Source organism: Scomber scombrus, chromosome 10 (assembly GCF_963691925.1).
Source record: "Scomber scombrus chromosome 10, fScoSco1.1, whole genome shotgun sequence".
Lineage (NCBI taxonomy): Eukaryota > Metazoa > Chordata > Actinopteri > Scombriformes > Scombridae > Scomber > Scomber scombrus.
Window position 1 is genome coordinate 30,941,481 of NC_084979.1, and position 18,975 is coordinate 30,960,455.

The window sequence follows — 18,975 nt, forward strand, 5'->3', positions numbered from 1 at the left end:
TATGTGCCAGTGACTTCAGACCTGTTTTTTTTTTGGTCAGTAACGCAATCGCTTTCCTCTGCCTGAAAATAGCAACACACCACCAATGCGTCTGACCTCACCTCATTCTGAGACCAACATGCCCATAGGTGCACAGACTGGTGCAAATGCATTTCCTATTTAGACAACATGGGCGCAGGGCGAGAAAATGACAACTGCGTCAGAGGAAACTAATTAGACAAGCGACACGCCCAACATTCACTATTGTTAATGGAAACTTTAAGTTATTTTTCAACATGACAAAATATTATTTCCTGGTTCAAAGTTGTTTTTTTCACAGCTTCAAAAAGAGGAACTGAATGGTTCACTAACCACCAAACGTCCAAACACCGCTGTGTTCACACTCTGTAGTCTTGAAATGCTTTTTGACTTCGGCTGCTACTCATATGTTTCTCTGCTCCTCATAAGAAGTAATATTTATTTAGTAAAATGTACCAGAAAGAGTTTCAAAAGCAGTTAAGCTAAAACAGTCAGACTGAAGCAACAGAACACACACTTTGTTATGAATAAGGTCAAAAATACAACACAAAGAAACTGAATTCTGCTTCATATAAAACAAACACAGTTAGAAGAGTTGATTTTAGATCAATGTGAAAAAGATCATTTCTGGATGTGAGCCGGTAGCTCATTGACCAAGACGCAACATAACTTCCACATCCGTGGTTTGACTACGGCCTCTCTGCACAGAGCCCTTGTTTCCTGTCTACTCTCTACTGTCACTGTAATAAAGACTTAGTCACAAACTGTCAAATGAACTGAAGTAAAACCTGTTTGCATGCAAAAATAACAAGAATTACTGATAATTCTCAGTGTGTAAACCCTTCAATGTTACAACAAGTGCTGCTAATGATTGACATCTTAAAGTGACTCTGTTCATCATGTTTAACCACAGAAATGTGTTCACATGTATCCCTCACCCCAACTTTAAATAAAGAATATAACATAATATAAAGAATTAAGAAGTGAATGTACTCACTGAAGAAGAAAAAGCAGATCAAAGTGTGACAAACTTTCATCTTACGCTCTGATAGTTTAATCCTTTCTTCCGTCTTCACTTGCAAACCAGGAACTTCTCTTCTTCTCTCACTTCTCTAAATCGCTCACTTCTCTAAATGATGGAGTCCCTCCTCCAAACAACCACACACAGCTGTGCTCTCCTCCCCCTGTTTATTTATACTGCAGCTCTGCAAATGCATGCAAGGTTTCAGAGCTGCAAGGATTAGTGCAATGTTTTCTATTATGAAATAATTATTTTAGATAGATAAGTAGATTGACTTCCACCAATCAGACAGTCTCTGAATCTCGTCCCTATATGCCGACTCATCTTCCCCAGCGATTAGCCAGAAGACAGTTTAGTTGTGTCATCAGCGAATTTGTTCATTGTGTTGGACAAGTGGGCTAGTGTGTAGTCGTAGGTGTATGAGTACAAGAGGAGGAGCACACAACATTGGGGTTCGCCAACCCTTAGTGTGGTGGAGGAAGAGATGTGAGGACCAATTTTAACTCTCTGCAGGCGGTTTGTGAGGAAGTCTTTGATCCATGTGCAGATGGGGATGGAGAGGTCTAAGGACTAGTTTCTAGACGCACTTCATGATCACTGGAGTGAGGGCTATTGGGCTGTAATCATGCAGGTCCACACGAACGGCCTTTTTATGGAGCTACTATTGGAGCAATACTATTTGCAAATGCGTATCTCAATCTGTGTGTGTGTGTTCAGATTTGTGTATGTGTAAAAAAAAATCTGTATGTCTGGGGATTGAAACAACTGTGTGGAGCAAATTATTTGCTGATTTTATTTTTTTCATAATTGAGGCCAAGTGTCACCTGTACCTCTGCTGACCTGTATCCTGAGAAGCTCTTCAGTGGATGGCACACCTGAGGTGCAAGAAGTTTTGGGTCACCAGGCCTTGATTTCTTTCCAGCTGAATAAAAAACAAACATTAATGATTAAACATCATCTAACAAACATGCAGGTCTTCTAAAATTATGTTTTAGTATTGAGCTATTGTTTTCTTTAAACATACATTTCTACATTTTAATGTTGATTTACTGTATATTTTATTCTATTATGCAATGTCTGATGCTCTAAGTCAAGATTTTCCAAGAAATATGGGTTCAATGAAGTAAATCTATGTATCAATCTGTATGTGTAACAAAGCACAACAGAGTAAAAACTATCAGGATTTAACTGTTCAGGTTGATTTGACAAAACTACAGTAAGAGTTACAGCTAAGGAAAACATAGCATGTTGTATCACTCAAAATAATCTTAATGTGATAGCAAACCTGTGTTTATAGGTCTTCATAAACACTTGAAAGCAGTGAACAAACACCAGATACACAGAGCACCTGCATAGCACAGCAAGTTCACAGCTAACATCAGCTAATGTTTGGTTGTACCTTAGCACACTGCTAACGTTAGCGGCCTGTTAACGTGCAGAGTCAGACAGCTGTAGTAACAACTCTGCTGCTACTTTACAGCTAACTTCACAATAACAGCATATCTTGACAAAGTAGACAGTAAGCTGAATGTCCAGACAGGTAACATTACTGTTTATGTGAAGCACAGCAGAGCTGATGTTACTCACCTGTCCGCTTTCACTCTCCGGTCCGTCGGTCCCTCCGCCGGTTAGAAAACCACCGATGTGTTCGCAGGTCCTTGTCTGGTCAAAGTTCTTATATTTCATTTTTTGTCCTTCTGACCTTCTCCTCTCTGGATGTTTCTCTCTCTCCCTCCTTCTCCACTTTAATTGTCCGTACAACATTCACTGTTTCTCGCTCTGGCCTCCCTGGTCTACCTGTATTACCCAATACCTGGACACAGCTGAGAAGTCACGCGCTTCCTTACAACAATGGTGACACGCTTAACATCACTGGGTGCTACGCGCCGACTAGTGGTGTGTAGGCTGTACTGCTACTGCAGCCAGGCAGCGTGAGGCCTGAGCTCAATGCAAAGGAAAAGTGAAGGTTTTCTACGCATTTGCAGATCTGCCACGGCAGAAGTGTAGCAAAAGTCACGTGTAAAAAGACAGCCAATCGAGAGCTCCTGCCTGAGTTGTAACTGATGACAGACATTTACAGATTTATGTACACTTACAGATCTGTGTATGCATTCATAGATCTTTGCATGCATTTGCAGATTTGTCTTCACTTGCAAATCTGAATACAGACAAACTGATTTTTTTACACACATACACACACACACACACACACACACACACACACACACACAGATTGAGATACACATTTGAAAGTAGTATTGCTCCAGTAGTAGTTCTATAATATGATGCTTTTTACATGAAATTAAACTAAATTTCTTTGGATTTTGGACTTTTTATCAAACAACATTTTAAGACATCACCATGGGATTTCACTGGGGGTTTTTTTAAGTTCATGGACAAAACAAGGAAATAATCAGCAGAATGGTTTATAAAATGAATTGCTTGAAAGGTTTATTATTTCAAAAATAGAAAAGCATTACATTACATTAATCCTTCATTTTTTGTTATAAATGCATCACAACAAAGAGTTTGGAGCAGGGTGACGCCCTCCCATTTGAAGGGAGCATTTCTACAAACATTCACTTTTTGTAACAAGTTTTGTAACTTTAACATTGTTCAATCAATCAATCTTTATTGATATAGCCCCTCTACACATAGAGCAGGTCTATACGGTATTCTTTCAATTTAAATTAAATACACCCAACATTTCCTCATGAGCAAGCATGTGGCAGAGGCAAGAAAAAACTCCCTTTAACATAGATATTCAACATCATGGCAGTATATAAATAAGAGAAAACTACAAAGAGCATAATGTGTTGACTTTAAAAAATATATAAATAATCTTAAAATCTATTCAATTTGTTGCTGGTAACCAGTGGAGGAGGTCGAGACTGGATAAAATGTTCTCCAGAGGCAGAACGGCACGATTTCAGATTTTCACTACATTATTATTGTGATAAAGATAATTGACAATATTGATATTATTGTGATATCCATAGAAAATAAAAATAATGTTATCAATCAAATCATCTTTAAGTTTGTTAACTCTGTTTAACTTCTCTTCTGACAAATGAATTACACTCAATATAAAAGTGTAGGGAGGTGGAGAGACAGTCTGTAACAATCACAGTACAAAAAGAACAATTACACTTAACAGATATTTAAAAAGGAAACCAGATGAAGTGAGAAACTAAAGAGTCAAAAGGTGATAGAACAACTACGTCATAAAATACAGATGTAAGCAGAAACATTCAAAGTGGATCATCATTATTATGTAAACTCACAGTTATCATCCACAGACATTAAAATCCATTCTTACTCCTCAAGCTTCTTTTAGGTTGACTGAAGTAGTAAAAGTCTTAACCTGAAGCATGCTGGAGGAATCAGGATGTCAGCAGCATTAAAGCTTCTGCCGTGGAGTAACAGTTGAGTACAGAGGCTGTGAATCTACTTTGGCATCAGTACGTCTCTGAGGCGCAGAGTAGATAACGTTATCGGCCTGACCAGAGGGGGCGCTGCTGAGTGAGGAGGCTGCTCTGTTGGAAAAATCTACCTGAGTGTAGACGAGTTCAATCGAGTCGTCTTCAGGCTGGAAGAAAAGAAAGAGCTCAAGGTTTATATCTTATAGACTGTTTTAGTCTTAACAACATTTACTTTTCTTTAAAGACACATAACCGACAGAGCACAGTCTTTTCTTACTTTACTCAGAGGACGGGATGCTGCAGCAGTGATGACGCTGTAGTCAGCTGAGTTTTCCACAGGAGCAGATCTGCTCTGTCCGTCGCTCTCTCTGATCTCCTCTCGGCTGGTCTGCAGCAGAACGAGAAGAGGATGGATTTGGTTTGTAATAATATCAGCTGGTTTCACAAAACACTAAGGATGCTCAGGTGTCACAAATTCACTTACTGTAAACTCACCTCTGTGACATTAGCATACACTGTTTCCTCAGGATGTTCTGAAAAACACAAAGTTCAGAAGAATAAGTACATGCTAAAACATCTGAGAGACATTTGAGGCCTTTCTGGAAACACTTTAGTCTGTTCCTGTTTGAGCTTCTGAAGATCAGTCAAATTAATCTGATGATGGGTTAAAAACATTTTCACACATAGTAACAGTCATGTTGTTGTTCTGATGTTTGAGTTGAATGTGATGAATGAATTAAAAGGAGACTGAAAACTGAATACAGTGTGTTTTGTTCACAGACTGAACAAAACACACTGATCCAAACTTATCAGGAACTTAAAATCAATTTGTACTCATAAAAGTTCTCCTGAACATAATTTGTTCAAATTTAAACTATTGTGTCTCTGCCTGAAACATTAGGGAACATTATTCATCTTTAAAATAGAAACATACATAATTTGTGAGAATATTTTTTTCACATGTGAAAGCTTGTTTGAGGAAAATTAACAGTTGAAACAGTCTTAATGTTTGTTAGAAATGGTTTCAGATGTTCACCTTTGGGTTTAGAGGCTCTTTTCTTGCAGAGTATCAGCACAGCCACGGAGAACAGGAGCATGAAGAAGAACAGAGTCAGACCCACGTACAGCGGCACACCTGTTGTAGATTAAACAGTAGAAACAGGTTTGTGGTCTACAGCGACAAACATTGTTTAGTTTGTCATTACATTTACAGAACCAGTCAAAAGTTTGGATACGCCTCTTCAGTTAAAGGTTTTTCTTTATTTCCATTTTTTTCTACTTTGTAAAACAATAAGAGAAAGATCAACACTATGAAAAACACATTTAATATCATCATGTAGCAACAAAGAAAGTATATTGTGTTAAATTTCAGATTCATCACATTAGCCACGTTTTGCTTTGCTCACTCTTCATTCTCTCAGCCAGCTTTATGATGAAGGCACCTGAGATGTGTTTCTAACAGTCTTGAAGTTCCCACATATGCTGAGAACTTGTTGGCTGCTTTTCCTTCACGCTGTGGTCCAGCTCATCTCAAACCATCTCCATTACAAAGCTAACTCTAATCTGAGCTGCTGTTAATTGCTGCTTTTTGAAGCTGTTAACAGTAATGAACTCATCTTCTGCAGCAGAGGTAACTCTTGGTCTTCCTTTCCTGCACTCTTAGCAGCAGAAGAGCCTTGAGGAACCTTTTGGGTTCCGCCTCATTCTCACTGTGGAGGAACCTTCTCAGCTCAAAAAGGTTCCTTGAAGAACCTCTCAGTAAGGGCGGTCCTCATAGTTTTTGCAACCAGATATAAATAAACGTTCAAAGTTCTTGACATTTTTCTGGATCTGTAATGAACGACTATTGTTTCTATTTACTTAGTTGATCAGTTTCTGTCATAATATGGATTATTAGAACAGTTGAATAGAGCTATTTACTGCTTACCAACACTACACTGACACAATACAACTGTGTCTGATATATTTGTTTGGTTTTTATTTTAGGTATGATCATTTTTAGTACATGTTTATTACTCATTTTAATGCACTGATAAGAGCTGCTGAGAAACAGTATTTAGTCTCATTCTACTGTATGTATGCAAATACTGTGAATCCTGAATCTTGTTAATAGAAAATCATTCCAGGTGACGACGTCATGAAGCTGGTTATGATATTGACAATTGTTGTGCAAATCAGTAATCAAGGCAAACAGTGGTTACTTTGAGGAACCTAAAATATGAAAGATATTTGGAGGGTTTTGTTCATTACAGTAAAGTTCCAAAGGTAAATGTACCTGAACCTCCATCTGTTGTTGGCTCAGTTTGCTTCTGTTCAGACTGGTTGGTAGTTTTAGTAGAGGATGATGAAGATGCGGAGCTTCTTCTGAAACTCTGTGTCGTTGTTTTTGTTGTTGTTGTTGTTGTTGGTGGTGGTGGTGGTGCAGGTCTGCCAGTCAACTTTGGTTTTGAAGGGGGCGGAGCTGTGAACAATAAAAAAGAAACACACTGATACAAAATGAATCCTGATGAGAGAAATAAAATGCTCTTTTAGCTGACCGGCTGCTTATAAAACAATGGTAACATTTAATTGAAATAGTCAGTTTATTATTTTTATTCCTAAAAACACTGAGACAGTAAATGAACACTTACTGTATCAATCTTCACAGTGATTAATTAGACCAAATATCAGGTTATTAAAATATCAGCTGCAGCCAGACAAATGTTTTCCTCTGATCTCCAGACACATGAAGAGACATTGTCATGACTTTCAGTAGAAACTCACCATCTGTGACGGTGATCTTAATCTTCTGGTATGGACCCCCCCAGTAATTGTCCAAACCACACCAATAATGTCCAGAGTCAGCTTTTCTCAGCTGTGTGATGGTCACATCCACACGACTTCCTGTACTTATCTTATAATATCTCATGCTGTATCTGCCACTTTGATAACTGTTACCATACGTTTCTAGAATGTATGCTTTACATTTAACCTTACAGAAGTACTTCCAGCTTCCAGTCGTGGTAAAGTAACATGTAACTGTGATACTTTGTCCTTCAGTTCTTGTATAAATGGGGATTTGTGCATTGATGAGACCAATGTTTCCATCCTGCAGCACTGTTGGAAAAAAAACAAATCAACAGTCAATAATGAACATTTCCACACTGATCCACAGAGTCACACTGGGAGCTGCCCAGTTCAACCAGTCTGTGATTTGACTTGATTTATTCTGTCAGGAAGGACTCGATGGATGAGGCATAAATTCTCACATTTTTCTGATGATTTGATTCAGTTTGAATGTTTTAAATTACATCTTTGTCCTCATTCATTTGTTCAGATGTCTTTTTATGAAGTTTTGTGTTTCTTTTACATTGTTTGTTTTATCTAAAGCACTTTGAATTGTCTGTTGCTGAAATGTGTTATACAAATAAACTTGTCTGTATAATCACTCTTTCCTTTTATTTCAGCAACATAATACACTCACACTAACTACTGCTGTTACAATACATTAGTAATTGTAAAAGTAAAATAGCAATTAGTAAAATAAAACAAAAACAAATTTGATGTAAAATCACATTTAATTATCCCTCTTTAAAGTCAAAATAATGTCAACATATCTTTAAATATATTATTAGTAGTTTTGTATTAGAATGAAGAACAAGTTGGTTTGTGTGTATCAGTGTTTGATTGACATTAGCTGACAGTCTGCATGGTACACTGTATAGAAAACACTGCTGTAGCTACAAGTCATAGACAGATTGAGTTGCTGACAGGAAGTTTGAGGAACAATAATGAAACAAGCATCTAAACGATCCAAAGTGACATTTTCAGTTATGCTAACATACATAGAAGAATCTAAACTCAACATATATTTTAAATGTCATTTCTAATGAATCTTTGCTTTTTAACCTTTATCTTCTCAACATTTAATGAACATTAGATCTCATATTTCAGGAACACTTTCTTGTTTTAAAACAGATGATCTTATTAATTGCTGCTAATTCCATGTCAAACATTCACTATTGTTAATGGAAACTTAAGAATCACAAATTATCATTAGAAAACAAATCAGTAAATTATTTTTCTGAGTTTCTCCACATGACAAAATATTATTTACTGGTTGGACTTTTTTTCTCTCAGCTTCAAAAAGAGGAACTGAATGGTTCACTAACCACCAAACGGACAAAAAAAACTGTGTTCACACTCTGTAGTCTTGAAATGCTTTTGACTTCGGCTGCTACTCATATGTTTCTCTGCTCCTCAGTAAGAAGTCATATTTATTCAGTAAAATGTACCAGAAAGAGTTTCAAAAGCAGTTAAGCTAAAACAGTCAGACTGAAGCAACAGAACACACACTGTAGAAAAGGCCCCAAAGTCAAAGGTTAAAATATTAATACTGTTGCCTATACAGGGCTTTTATGTCTGATCTGCTGTTAGGTACCTGTTTATTCAGTGCTGGTAATTTAGAGCCAACTCACGCCACGCTGCTATTTCTCACCCTTTCTTTTACCATGTCAAAAGTCAGTACATCAGTCTATCCACTCAGCGCTGGTTTCAGTATTGAATCCGTTCCGCTTGTTTATTGAGAGAAAACCCAAATCAATGAAATTCCGCTCCATGTTTTCAATGATACCGGCTCTCACACACACAAGGAAGCTTAAGGTGGGTTAACCACTGTCACAACATGTTCAGGACATCATAACTTACTGAAACTAGATGTTGTTTATGTTTCCGTTTCTACACAAACTGCTGAGTTAGCAAACTGTTAAAAAGCGCTAATGCTACGTTAGTAATAGTGAAAAGATGAGGTGGTTCGTTTTTATTTGGTTGTTACTGTTGAGAGGACTGGTCTGTTTCTGGCTGGTTTGATGTTTGCTCCCCCAGACAACATGAACATAAAGTTATTTTTTTAAGAGTTTAAGTAAGTCATCACTGGTAGTAATCAGTTAAATTCAGCTAACTACACCTCAGTCTCTTATGGACAGGAGCTGACTAATAAAAGCCTGGCTGCCTCATTTATAAATTGGCTCATAAAACTGACAAAATATTCTACTTTTTGAGGAGCAATCTCTGGCCTGCTGCTGAGGGCTTTGGGTAGAATTCCAGTTTCACATACTGATATTTTACAGTCAGTTGTATTTACATTCAGTATTTATATTCAGTGTCATTTGTTCTGATTATAAATGTGAAAGAATAGATACTGCTCACTAAATAATCATCACTCCACCTCCTGCAGAGACAGTGCAGAGATCCTTTGCTGTGGTGAGTGATGAAAGGGATTTGAAAGTTTAGAATAATTTGTCAATGGGAATAATGAATGGGAAACATTTCAGTTAAGGTGTCCTGTATGACCAAATAAAGTCAGAAGAGTCTCACATATTTGAAAATGTGATAACTTAATATACTATTCCCATCTTATGCTATGCTCACTTTCAAACTGTAAATCAACAGTGGACCCTTAAATCCATTGTCATTTAATTGTAAAGGCATAGACCACCAAAAAAAAAATCAGTTTTTGCAATTGACTATCTCACCTGTATATTACTCTAATTATTAAATGAATCCATATGTCACAACACATCAAATTCTATACTTGTGTTTTTATTATCTTCTAACATGTGATCTGGGACCAAACACTTCCTCAGCTACAGGTCAGGGAACATGCAGCAGCAGCACCACATCAAGCACACCACCCACCTCCTAACAAAATACAGAGTAGTTCATCTTATTTTTAGTCTGTTTATATGTTTATTGTTTATATAAGGTTGGTAATATTATACCTATTACTGCATATGGGTGAAATTAATGTGTATATATGTTATTCTTTCTTTATAGAAAACCACAGCAGTAATATCCTGCTGTTACTGCATGAGCACTGGAACATATGTGGGTCAATGACGTATAAGGATTTTCAACAACTCAATTTTAAATAATAAAAACAAGCATATCTAATGCAGTAGTTCAAACATTCAGAATGTTGTGTACCTGACAATTCATATTACAATTTGAAAGTGATTTTAGTGGGTTTTTCAAGATTAATTGGCACTGGCCTGAAAAAAAAGTCATTTGGTGCGACCATGATTCATCTTGAAATATCTTATATAAATTAAAGACCATCATTTACAAAGATTTAAAAAAAAAATGCAAATACTTTGTTTCCAAACACTTTATATTACTGAAAACTTGTAAAAAAAGATGTGAAGCGTGTTAAGTAAATTAATTTATTTCAAGATGAATCGTGGTCGCACCACATGACTCTTTTTAAAGGCCAGTGCCAATTAATCTTGAAAAACCCACTAAAATCACTTAATTTCAAATGTATAATATGGAGCTTCAGGTACACAACATTCTGAATGTTTGAACTACTGCATTAGATATGCTTGTTTTTATTATTCTACAATTGAGTTGTTCTAAATCTTTATACGTCATTGACCCATGTACGTGTTGCTGCAAAAGAGAAGTAAAGAAAGGAGTGAACAACATAACCACGTCTCTCAGCCCTTTATTCCTCTATACTCCGGACAACGTGTCCTTACGTAGTGTTCTGGCCGACACCCCTGGGTGAACCTAGTGATAAACTCTGAACTAGCTCCAAGCCTGAGCACATTATTGTTGTCTCCACTACAAACAGTTTGTTATGATTAAGGTAAAAAATACAACACAAAGAAACTGAATTCTGCTTCATATAAAACAAACACAGTTAGAAGAGTTGATTTTAGATCAATGTGAAAAAGATCATTTCTGGATGTGAGCCGGTAGCTCATTGACCAAGACGCAACATAACTTCCACATCCGTGGTTTGACTACGGCCTCTCTGCACAGAGCCCTTGTTTCCTGTCTACTCTCTACTGTCACTGTAATAAAGACTTAGTCACAAACTGTCAAATGAACTGAAGTAAAACCTGTTTGCATGCAAAAATAACAAGAATTACTGATAATTCTCAGTGTGTAAACCCTTCAATGTTACAACAAGTGCTGCTAATGATTGACATCTTAAAGTGACTCTGTTCATCATGTTTAACCACAGAAATGTGTTCACATGTATCCCTCACCCCAACTTTAAATAAAGAATATAACATAATATAAAGAAATAAGAAGTGAATGTACTCACTGAAGAAGAAAAAGCAGATCAAAGTGCGACGAACTCTCATCTTACGCTCCGATAGTTTAATCCTTTCTTCCGTCTTCACTTGCAAACCAGGAACTTGTCGCTCACTTCTCTAAATGATGGAGTCCCTCCTCCAAACAACCACAAACATGCACACAGCTCTACTCTCCTCCCCTCTGCCTCTATTTATACTGCAGGTCTGCACATACATGCAACAGTTCAAAGAGGTGGTGACCTGGGTGGGTGGAGTCTTTGATAATGTTGGTGGCTCTACTGAAGTAGTGTGATGTAGTGATGTCCTCCAGAGAGAGCAGTAGGCAGCCAATGATGTTCTCTGCAGTCTTCACCACTCTCTGGAGCGCTTTCTTAACTGCAGCAGAGCAGCCTGCGTATCACACCATCATGCAGTAAGTTAGCAGGCTCTCTATGGTCGCCTGGTAAAAGGCCACCAGCAGCTTCTTTTTGGTGTTGAGCCTCATGAGCACTCTCAGGAAGTGCAGTCTTTGCTCTGCTCTCTTGATGGTTGCTGTGGTGTTGGCTGACCAGGAGAGGCCTTTGGATATTAGACGTACAGAGAGCGGCAAGATCTGTGTCACATTTCCTCCTGAAGTCCAGTATTAACTCTTTGGTCTTTGTGGTGTTCAGTGTCAGGTTGTTCACTTTTCACACAATCCGTTTTCTTTAAACATAAATTTCTACATTTTAATGTTGATTTACTGTATATTTTATTTCTTATGCAATGCCTGATGCTGTAAGTCAAGATTTTCCAAGAAATTTGGGTTCAATGAAGTAAATCTATTTTTGTATGTATCAATCTGTATGTGTAACAAAGCACAACGGAGTAAAAACTATCAGAATTTAAATGTTCAGGTTGATTTGACAAAACTACAGTAAGAGTTACAGCTAAGGAAAACATAGCATTTTGTATCACTCGAAATAATCTTAATGTGATAGCAAACCTGTGTTTATAGGTCTTCATAAACACTCGAAAGCAGTGAACAAACACCAGATACACAGAGCACCTGCATAGCACAGCAAGTTCACAGCTAACATCAGCTAATGTTTGGTTGTACCTTAGCACACTGCTAACGTTAGCTGCCTGTTAACGTGCAGAGTCAGACAGCTGTAGTAACAACTCTGCTGCTACTTTACAGCTAACATCACAATAACAGCATATCTTGACAAAGTAGACAGTGAGCTGAATGTCCAGACAGGTAATATTACTGTTGATGTGAAGCACAGCAGAGCTGATGTTACTCACCTGTCCGCTTTCACTCTCCGGTCCGTCGGTCCGTCGGTCCCTCCACCGGTTAGAAACCACCGATGTGTCCGCAGGTCCTTGTCTGGTCAAAGTTCTTATATTTCTTTTTTTGTCCTTCTGACCTTCTCCTCTCTGGATGTTTCTCGGTTACTCTCTCCTTCTCCACTTTATTTGTCCGTATCACATTCACTGTTTCTCGCTCTGGCCTCCCTGGTCTACCTGTATTACCCAGTACCTGGACACAGCTGAGAAGTCACGCGCTTCCTTACAACAATGGTGACACGCTTAACATCACTGGGTGCTACGCGCCGACTAGTGGTGTGTAGGCTGTACTGCTACTGCAGCCAGGCAGCGTGAGCCTGTGAGCCTGAGCTCAATGCAAAGGAAAAGTGAAGTTACAGACAAATCTTTTCTACGCATTTGCAGATCTGCCACGGTAGAAGTGTAGCAAGAATCACGTGTAAAAAGACAACCAATCGAGAGCTCCTGCCTGAGTTGTAACTGATGACAGACATTTACAGATCTATGCATGCATTTGCAGATTTGTCTTCACTTGCAAATCACACACACACACACAGATCTGATTTACACACACAGATTGAGATACACATTTGAAAATAGTATTGCTCCAGTAGTAGCTCCATAATATGAGGCTTTTTAGTGTCATACATGAAATTAAGCTAAATTTCTTTGGATTTTGGACTTTTTATCAAACAACATTTTAAGACATCACCATGGGATCTCACTGTTTTTTTAAAAGTTCATGGACAAAACAAGGAAATAATCAGCAGAATGGTTAATAAAATTAATTGCTTGAAAGGTTTAATATTTCAAAAATAGAAAAGCAGCACATTACATTAATCCTTCATTTTTTGTAATAAATGCATCACAACAAAGAGTTCGGAGCAGGTTGAGGCCCTCGCTTTTGTAGGGAGAATTTCTACAAACATTCACTTCAAGTTTTGTAACTTTAACATTGTTCAATCAATCAATCTTTATTGATATAGCCCATTTACACATAGGTCTATACGGTATTCTTTCAATTTAAATTAAATACACCCAACATTTCCTCATGAGCAAGCATGTGGCAGAGGCAAGGAAAAACTCCCTTTTAACATAGATATTCAACATCATGGCAGTATATAAATAACAGAAAAACACAAAGAGCATAAACTTTACAAAACACATACTTTAAAAAATACATAAATAATCTTAAAATCTATTCAATTTTTTGCTGGTAAACAGTGGAGGAGATCGAGACTGGATAAAATGTTCTCCAGAGGCAGAACGGCACAATTTCAGATTTTCACTACATTATTATTGTGATGAAAATAATTGACAATATTGATATTATTGCGATATCCATAGAAAATAAAAATAATGCTATCAATCAAATCATCTTTAAGTTTGTTAACTCTGTTTAACTTCTCTTCTGGCAAATGAATTACACTCAAAATAAAAGTGTAGGGAGGTGGAGAGACAGTCTGTAACAATCACAGTACAAAAAGAACAATTATACTTAACAGATATTTAAAAAGGAAACCAGATGAAGTGAGAAACTAAAGACCAGAGTCAAAGGGTGATAGAACAACTACGTCATAAAATACAGATGTAAGCAGAAACATTCAAAGTGGATCATCATTATTATGTAACCTCACAGTTATCACCCACAGACATTAAAATCCATTCTTATTCCTCAAGCTTCTTTTAGGTTGACTGAAGTAGTAAAAGTCTTAACCTGAAGCATGCTGGAGGAAACAGGATGTCAGCAGCATTAAAGCTTCTGCCGTGGAGTAACAGTTGAGTACAGAGGCTGTGAATCTACTTTGGCATCAGTGCGTCTCTGAGGCGCAGAGTAGATAACGTTATCGGCCTGACCAGAGGGGGCGCTGCTGAGTGAGGAGGCAGCTCTGTTGGAAAAATCTACCTGAGTGTAGACGAGTTCAATCGAGTCGTCTTCAGGCTGGAAGAAAAGAAAGAGCTAAAGGTTTATATCTTATAGACTGTTTTAGTCTTAACAACATTTACTTTTCTTTAAAGACACATAACTGACAGAGCACAGTTATTTTTTCTTACTTTACTCAGAGGACGGGATGCTGCAGCAGTGATGACGCTGTAGTCAGCTGAGTTTTCCACAGGAGCAGATCTGCTCTGTCCGTCGCTCTCTCTGATCTCCTCTCGGCTGGTCTGCAGCAGAACAAGAAGAGGATGGATTTGGTTTGTATTAATATCAGCTGGTTTCACAAACACTAACGATGCTCAGATGTCACTAATTCACTTAAACTCACCTCTGTGACATTAGCATACACTGTTTCCTCAGGATGTTCTGAAAAACACAAAGTTCAGAAGAATAAGTACATGCTAAAACATCTGAGAGACATTTGAGGCCTTTCTGACCAAAATGTTCCTGGAAACACTTCCCAAAATCAGTCAAATTACTCTGATGACGGGTTAAAAACATTTTTCACACATAGTAACAGTCATGTTGTTGTTCTGATGTTTGAGTTGAATGTGATGAATGAGTGAAAAGGAGACTGAAAACTGAATACTGTGTATTTTGTTTGTTCTTCAACTATTTGCTCCTTTTAGCCACTAATCTATAACTAGGAGTAGCTAGAACTGCAGCTTTTATAGTTAGCCAGAGCTTGCTAACCCAAACTTTAAAAGGTGTTTTCTGCACAATTGTGAAGTAAATTTACACCTGGCTTTATTTATGTGAATTTGGCAGTTGGACAGTTTGTGGTAAATAAACACACAGACTGAACTTAGACACAAACCAACATGGACTAATCCAAACTTATCAGGAACTGACAATCAATTTTCATCGTAAAAGTTCTCCTGAACATAATTTGGTCAAATTTAAACTATTGTGAAGGCAAACTGTGTCTCTGCCTGAAACATTAGGGAACATTATTCGTCATAAATGAACCTGCTGAGTACAAATTGCACATAGTTGAGTAGAAAGAATATTTGTTTCACATGTGAAAACTTGTTTGAGGAAAATTAAATGAAACAGTCTTAATGTTTGTTATAAATGGTTTCAGATGTTCACCTTTGGGTTTAAAGGCTCTTTTCTTGCAGAGTATCAGCACAGCCACGGAGAACAGGAGCACGAAGAAGAACAGAGTCAGACCCACGTACAGCTGCACACCTATTGTAGATTAAACAGTAGAAACAGGTTTGTGTTTGGATCAAGTTTGGATACACCTCCTCATTCAAGGGTTTTTCTTTATTTTTATGTTTTCTACTTTGTAAAACAAGAAGAGAAACATCAAAACTATTTTTTAAAAACACATTTAATATCATCATGTAGCAACAAAGTAAGTATATTATGTTAAATTTCAAATGTACCTGAACCTCCACCATTTTTCTCCTGTTTCGACTGTTCAGTGGTTTCAGTGGAAGCGGCAGGTCTGACAGTCGACGTTGGTTTTGAAGTGGACGGAGCTGTGAACAATAAAAAAGAAACACACTGGTACAAAATAAATCCTGATGAGAGAAATAAAATGCTCCTTTAGCTGACTGGCTACTTTTTAAAAAAAAAAAACAACATTTAATTGAATTAGTCAGTTTATAATTTTATTTTTTTCTTCAGTCAATCAATCTTTATTTGTACAGCGCCAAATCACAACAAATTCATCTCAAGGTACTTTACACAGAGCAGTTTCTAAACCGTACTCTTCAGGTTTAATTTAAAGTAGGGCCGGGACTTTAACGCGTTAATTAAGATTAATTAATTACACAATAATTGACGCGTTAAAAAAATTGACGCATTTTAATCATACTCATTTTTGCACCGCGGAACGTTTCTCACTGGATGAGTTTCAGGCGGACCGATTAAACTGGAGCACCAACTAGCGTAGTTCAGACAACAACAAACCACAGTGAACAAGAACAAAGTAGCTGATGAGACCGCTTTGGTTGGCCCCGTGGATAAGAGCATGGTTGTGTGCAAGCTATGCAACAAGGAATTCGCATATCACCTAGTGATGGATTTCATGATTCGTTGTCGAGATTCAGTTCCCGTCGGTCAGTTCAGCTGGAAGAATCGGTTCATATAGTTCGTTCATTAGTTCGTTCAGTCGTATTTCCGGTACAACGTTGTTTAACGGTGAATCATAATGCACGGTTCTCAGCTCCTCGTTCTCAAACGATCGTGCTAACGGTCAACACAACACAGTAGTTCAAAGTAAATACATAGCTGCAACTTCATGATTATGTACAATACAACAGTGGCTAATGTGTTTACACCTTCACATTAAATGTACATGTATTGAAGGTAAATAGAGAGTAGACTCCGGCTAAATCAGCTAATTTATTGTCTTCATTTTTTGTTCACTTTTAGCAAGGGCTACTAAATAAAGAAATAAAGACCCAATATGCTGACAAACATGTTTAAAAGCTTGGCAGATATATTGTAACGAACTGGGCCACGTTACTGTTATGTGTGTTATTAAAAAAGAGAGATTACCCAGATACTTAAGTCTGTTCATATCTCTCCTGTCGGTCTCGTTCAGTCAGTCACTCCGTTCATATCTCTCCTGTCGGTCTCGTTCAGTCAGTCACTCCGTTCAATCATCTCAGTCGGTCTCGTTCAGTCAGTGATTCGCTCTCAAGATGCGTTCAAAGACACTCAGGAAAGCTAGCATTTAGCTTAACATTCGCTAACACCCCGAAATAGTGTGCTTCAACAGAACAGTATCCTTCCTGCGTGTCTGTGAACGCAACTTGAGAGCGAGTGACTCAACAGACAACCTACGATTGGCTGGCTTTCTCAGTCCCTCTTCACCACTCTGATAACTTAACAGTGAACATAGCGAACGAAAGAACGAGAGAGTAGTGAAACGGGGAATCAGGTCAGTTCGTTCGTTTTAAAGAGTCGTTCGTTTGAACTGATTCATTCGCGAACGGGCCATCTCTAATATCACCGCAGCACATCGAGCCTCAAGTATCACCTCAATGCAAAACATATAGCAGCTAGCATGGACGCTATTGTGGTAGCTAGCTAATTTCTGATATGTACTATATTTCTAAATATGCTATTGCTACACTTAATGGCAAAAATAGCACTGGTCTGTTGGACTTGAACAAAAATAAACAATATTTGTGTTGCTGAAGCTTATGTATTCAGTCATTATTCAATGGTATATTAAAAAGCCATGTGAAAAAAATTACTTCTCACTGTTCTCAGGTCAAATATTTATATGTGATTAAAATGTGATTAATTTTGATTAATTAATTATAAAGCCTCTAATTAATTAGATTAATTTTTATATTTTTTTATTTTTAATCGAGTCCCGGCCCTAATTTAAAGAGAACCAACATTCCCACATGAGCAGCACTTGGTGACAGTGGCAAGAAAAAAACCTCCCTTTTAACAGGAAGAAACTTCAGGCAGAACCAGACTCAAAGAGAGCGGCCATCTGCCTCGACCGGTTGGGGTAGAGATGTGCGGAGAGTGCTCAGTAAATGAACACTTACTGTATCAATCTTTTCAGTGATTAGTTAGACCAAATATCAGGTTATTAAAATATCAGCTGCAGTCAGAAAAATGTTTCCTCTGACCTCCAGACACATGAAGAAACATTTTCATGATTTTCAGTAGAAACTCACCATCTTTGACGATGATCTCAAAGTCCTGGTAGAGATATGTCCAGTAATAGGTGTACAGACCACATCTGTAACGTCCAGAGTCAGATTTTCTCAGCTGTGTGATGGTCACATCCAGACGACTTCCTGTACTTGTCTTAGAATATGTCATGCTGTATCTGCCTCTTTGAGCACTGTAATCCTTTGTTGTCAGAATGTATTCTTTACATTCGACCTTACAGAAGTACATCCAACTTCCATACCTGTGAAAGTAAGATTGAACTGTGATACTTTGTCCTTCAGTTCCTGTATAAAAGGGGATTTGTGCATTGATGAAACCAATGTTTCCATCCTGCAGCACTGTTGGAAAAACAAAACAATCAATAATTAACATTTCCACACTGATCCAGAGTCATGCTGGGAGCTGCCCAGTTCACAGTTCAACCAGTCTGTGATTTGACTTGATTTATTCTGTCAGGAAGGACTCGATGGATGCAGCATTAATTCTCAAATTTTTCTGATGATTTGATTCAATTTAAATGTTTTAAATTACATCTTTGTCCTCATTCATTTGACT

At 37.6% G+C, this 18,975-nt stretch overlaps 1 protein-coding gene and 1 long non-coding RNA gene across 2 annotated transcripts; both read right to left on the reverse strand.

The window, feature by feature from the left end:
• Positions 1–4,439: 4,439 nt before the first annotated feature.
• On the reverse strand, positions 4,440–7,369 carry LOC133987763 (uncharacterized). The gene is made up of 6 exons (XM_062427207.1): positions 7,225–7,369; positions 6,737–6,922; positions 5,498–5,596; positions 4,957–4,994; positions 4,739–4,849; positions 4,440–4,628 (listed from the first exon to the last, which is right to left on the reverse strand). Exons 1-6 carry the CDS (start codon positions 7,367–7,369, stop codon positions 4,440–4,442), a joined length of 768 nt encoding a protein of 255 aa, XP_062283191.1.
• Positions 7,370–14,547: 7,178 nt separating this feature from the next.
• LOC133988227 (uncharacterized) lies at positions 14,548–15,956 on the reverse strand. Its single transcript, XR_009925603.1, has 4 exons — positions 15,862–15,956; positions 15,098–15,135; positions 14,886–14,996; positions 14,548–14,772 (listed from the first exon to the last, which is right to left on the reverse strand). It is a non-coding gene; the product is annotated as an uncharacterized LOC133988227 (long non-coding RNA).
• Positions 15,957–18,975: the final 3,019 nt, after the last annotated feature.

Excerpts from the sequence above, each read along its gene's own strand:
- LOC133987763 (XM_062427207.1), bottom strand. The coding sequence starts at position 7,369 with ATGAGATATTATAAGATAAGTACAGGAAGTCGTGTGGATGTGACCATC. Across the intron at positions 5,597-6,736 it reads AACAACAGATGGAGGTTCAG|GTGTGCCGCTGTACGTGGGT; the intron begins GTACATTTACCT and ends AATCTACAACAG. Across the intron at positions 4,995-5,497 it reads AAGAGCCTCTAAACCCAAAG|AACATCCTGAGGAAACAGTG; the intron begins GTGAACATCTGA and ends TGTGTTTTTCAG.